The 4,139-nt window shown below is 36.3% G+C and overlaps 1 protein-coding gene across 1 annotated transcript in view; it reads left to right on the top strand.

Moving 5' to 3' along the window:
- Positions 1-3,928, top strand: part of LOC116010799 — a 7,752-nt gene extending 3,824 nt beyond the window's left edge. Inside the window, exons 2-3 of the mRNA XM_031250308.1 lie at positions 1,881-3,338; positions 3,507-3,928. Coding sequence (XP_031106168.1) covers positions 1,881-3,338; positions 3,507-3,928 — 1,880 coding nt within the window. The remainder of the gene's footprint in view (positions 1-1,880; positions 3,339-3,506) is intronic.
- Positions 3,929-4,139: the final 211 nt, after the last annotated feature.

The raw sequence follows: 4,139 nt of genomic DNA, 5'->3' as shown, positions 1-4,139 counted from the left end.
TTTTTTTTTTTTTTTTTTTTTTTTTTTGCAAACTAGCACCAGTAACACAATTGCACATAAGACACTACTAACAAAAAAAGAAGTGGTCAAGCAATGAGACAAAGAGATTGACAAACCTATCCAAAGGTGAATTAACAAAACTTAGGCTATCCTTATCCTTGCAAATATCTCTCACTTTCTAAAATGGGTTTCATTTCCACATCATTAAATTTGTAAATTCTCCACTATTTATTTTACATCCATGCAAATCTCTCTCACTTTCAAAAATGGATCCCACATAATATTATATTATAAATATAATAATAAAATAATATTAAAAAATAATAAAAATCAAAAGGTGTGTTGTGATAGTCCTTTTCCGGCAGCTTTTACAGCTTTGCCATAAAGGTTTGTGTTCTTCCTCTCATTAGCTAATTCTCTCTCCATTTGCTAATTTTACTAATTCTCTTTCCTCTTGCAATACATTTGGCATTAAATAATAATAATAAAAAATTATCTCTCTTGCTACATAGATTAGAAAGGGGGTACATTAGCTAGGATAATGTTAGTCTTAGAGTAATCCCAACCAAAAGTAGTATCTACTACATAATACCATACAAACTACAATAAGTATTTAGATAATTATTTTTAGAAAAGTGCAAATTAAACATAAATTTTAATGTCAATTATAATGAACTTCTAATGTATAAATTTGCATTGTTTGTGTGTGTGTGTGTGTGTGTGTGAGAGAGAGAGAGAGAGAGAGAGAGAGAGAGAGAGAGAGAGAGAGAGAGAGAGAGAGAGAGAACAACAACAACAACAACAACAACAACAATAGTAATAATAATAATAATTAGAGTTAATTCCTTTTTTGATCCTAGACTTATAGTGCATTGGACAATTTTAGTCTGGATTTATTATTTTGACCACATTTTGCCCTGCCTTTGTTAAAAGTGGACAATTTTAGTCTAACGTTAGTCAATCCGTTTGTCAACCGTGAAATGGAGGGGTATTTCCGTCCTTTTAGGCCCATGGCTTAATCAGCGTATGTTTGTTGGTCTCTTTAGTCAAAGCGAACACTGCCCACTGCCTTAGACAAACGAACAACACTCTCCGACCAAAATCCACGAAACCCTACCCAAATGTCGAAGCAATCCGAACCAAAATCAAACAAATTTGAATCGTAACCCGAAGTTAAACACCATTGTTGATCGTTGAAAGCTAGGACTAGGGCGCAAGGAAGATGGATCCTCTAAGAGAAGGCGACTACAATACCCTAGGTAAAATTCAATATTTGTTAAAGTTAAAGTTGTATGTGTGATAGGTTTCAGAATAGGTAAATGTTAAACTTTGCAATCCCTATTTTACTTGTATATATGCCTTTATATATTCTTTTTTGAGTTATGCGTGTATGGATTTGAAGTTAAAGTTAAAGTTAAAGCTGTATGCTTCACATTTTGCCTACTGTCATTGTCTACTGGGTGATTGGTGTACATTAGCTTTGTATTGTTGTGTTGTTGTTTCACTTTATAGAGCAGGACTGAGAATGTTTCACTTTATGTATGAGAATGTGATGTTCTGTGTATATATAGAAATGATGGTGGGGGTTTTTTTTTTATGTTTAGTGTTGAATTTCAGAATATTTTTATGCATATGGTGGGGTTGTGGTTTAATATATGTGTACTTATTGAGGTGTGGACCACAAGCCTTTATGTTGTTGTTGGATTTCAGTGTAGCTATATGCGTATGGTGGGGACCACATTTTTTGTCTTTAAGGGGAATCATAAAATATGTGCATTATGTTGTGACTTTTTACCTCATTTTAATATTTGGTTTAGCTAGTGACTTTTTGCCTACTGTTGATGTCTTTTGTCATTATATTTGTACATTATAATGGTTAGGTAATTATAGTGGAAGAAACAGTGGCCAGTTCAACTTGAAGTTAAGGCATGGTGGTTCGTTGAAAACACATGGAATAGGATATGTTGGAGGGGTAACTCAGTGTTATAGTCTAGACATAGATTTGTGGGGGATGATAACCTTAAGAGAAACAGTGGAGGAATTAGGGTATAACATGTTAGAGAAATTTAAGTTTTTCACTACTACTAGGACTGGTACCTTATTTGAACTAATTAATGATAGTGACTGTTGGGCTGTTTGTGATGTGGGGATGTTTCCTGAGGAAATTGAGGTCTGGGTAGTAAGTGAAGGGGTTGGTGAGGGTGAGGGTGTAGGTGATAGTGATGGTGATGGTGAATCACAGTCTAATGAAGATTTAGACTATTTTGACTTTAGTGATAACAATGTGGGCCATGATGACACTGATTTTGAGGCCAATATAGATCCTAATGTGGAGTTTGGTGGGATAAGAGAAGGAAATGAGGATGAGATTGTAACTGCAAATAGCAATGAGAATGTCACTAGAATTGGGAATGAGAATGTCATTGGAAGTGGTGATGGTGTGCATTTCTCCGATGATGATAGTGGGAAAGAGGATGAGGATGAAGAGAACTTAAAGTGGCCAAGTTTTAGTGCAAAATCTCAGATGCAAACCCCTAAGTTCTCTATTGGATTAACATTTGGAACTAAGAATGAATTTAGGGAAGCAGTCCACAACTATGCATATAATGTTGGCAAGGAATTGAAGTTCACTAAAAATGACAAGGAAAGGATGTGTGTGAGATGTACACAACCTGGCTGCCCTTTTAAAATAAACCTCTGGAAGGTAAAAAATGCATTGTCTTGGAGAATTGCAAGTTTTAATGAAGAACATGATGGATGTGGATGGATCTATGAGAACAAGATGGTAAAATCAACAAGGATTGCAAAGAGATGGATGAAGGAGATTGGACACCATAGCTCATGGACAACTGCACAGTTTAGAAAGAAAGTAAAGGTGGATGAGAAATTTCAGCTTAGTAAGAAGCAAGCATATAGGGCTATGGTTAAAGCCAAGGCTGCCTTAGAAGGAGAAGCTATACAAAATTTCAACAACATTTATAACTATTGTTTGGAGATTGAAAAAACTAACCCAAGGACTACATATCGTGTGAAGGTAACAGATTTGTTGTATGATGGGAAACCAAGATTTCTAAGGATGTACTTCAGTTGGGAGGCTTCAAAGGAGGGGTACAAGTTCTGTAGAAAAATTATTGGGGTTGGCGGTTGCCATTTAAAACACAAGTTTGGAGGTCAATTGTTGACTGCTGTGGGGTTAGATGGGAATGACAGTATCTTTCCACTAGCGTATGCCATCGTTGAAGGAGAAACTAAGAATTCTTGGAGCTGGTTCTTGGCGTTGCTCAGGACAGATTTAGAGATCACAAGGGAAGCACAAGAACACCTAACCTTTATCTCAGGTAACATAGTGTTTCATTCTGCTTTAATAGTTGTTTCCATTCTATTTAATTACTGTTTTCATTGCTGTTTTAATCACTGTTTACACCATTCTGTTTTGCTTTAATAGTTGTTTCATACTGTTTTCATTGCTGTTTTAATTACTGTCTACTTAATGCACTCTATTTTAGTTGCAGACAAACAGAAAGGGCTCCTTCCTGCTTTTGCAGAAGTTCTACCTAATGCCTCACACAGATTCTGTGTGAGGCATCTTCATGGTAACATGAAACTAGCAGGATTCATGGGCAAAGCTATCAAGGATGCGTTATGGGCAGCAGCCAAGGCAACAACCGTCAACAGCTTCACTGAGTGTATGGCAGAATTGAAGAATCTACATGTGGAAGCATATGAATGGCTTGGAGATAAGCATCCTTCTGAATGGTCAAGGTCCCATTTCACTCCATATGCTAAGTGTGATGCCTTAGTTAATAATATATCTGAAAGTTTTAATGCACTCATTTTAGAAGCTAGGGAACAACCTCTAATCTCTTGTGCTGAGACCATTAGAAAACTGTTGATGTCTAAACTATATGAAATAGACAACAATCCTTGAAATGGAAGGGACCTTTTTGCCCTAACATTATGAAAAAGATAGCACTTGTAGAGCATGCTGCTGCGGGTTGTTTAGGGGTGTAGAGTGATGATAATCTGTTTGAGATAAGATGCATGGCTGGGATAGGGTTGTTAGAGCAGCATACAATAGATCTTTTGAGGTTTACTTGTAGTTGTAGGAAGTGGGAGTTGACCGGGATACCATGTAAACA

This window comes from Ipomoea triloba, chromosome 2, assembly GCF_003576645.1.
Source record: "Ipomoea triloba cultivar NCNSP0323 chromosome 2, ASM357664v1".
Classification (NCBI taxonomy): Eukaryota; Viridiplantae; Streptophyta; class Magnoliopsida; order Solanales; family Convolvulaceae; genus Ipomoea; species Ipomoea triloba.
Note: the sequence above shows the minus strand (reverse complement) of the source record. Positions and strands in the feature narration are given on the sequence as shown.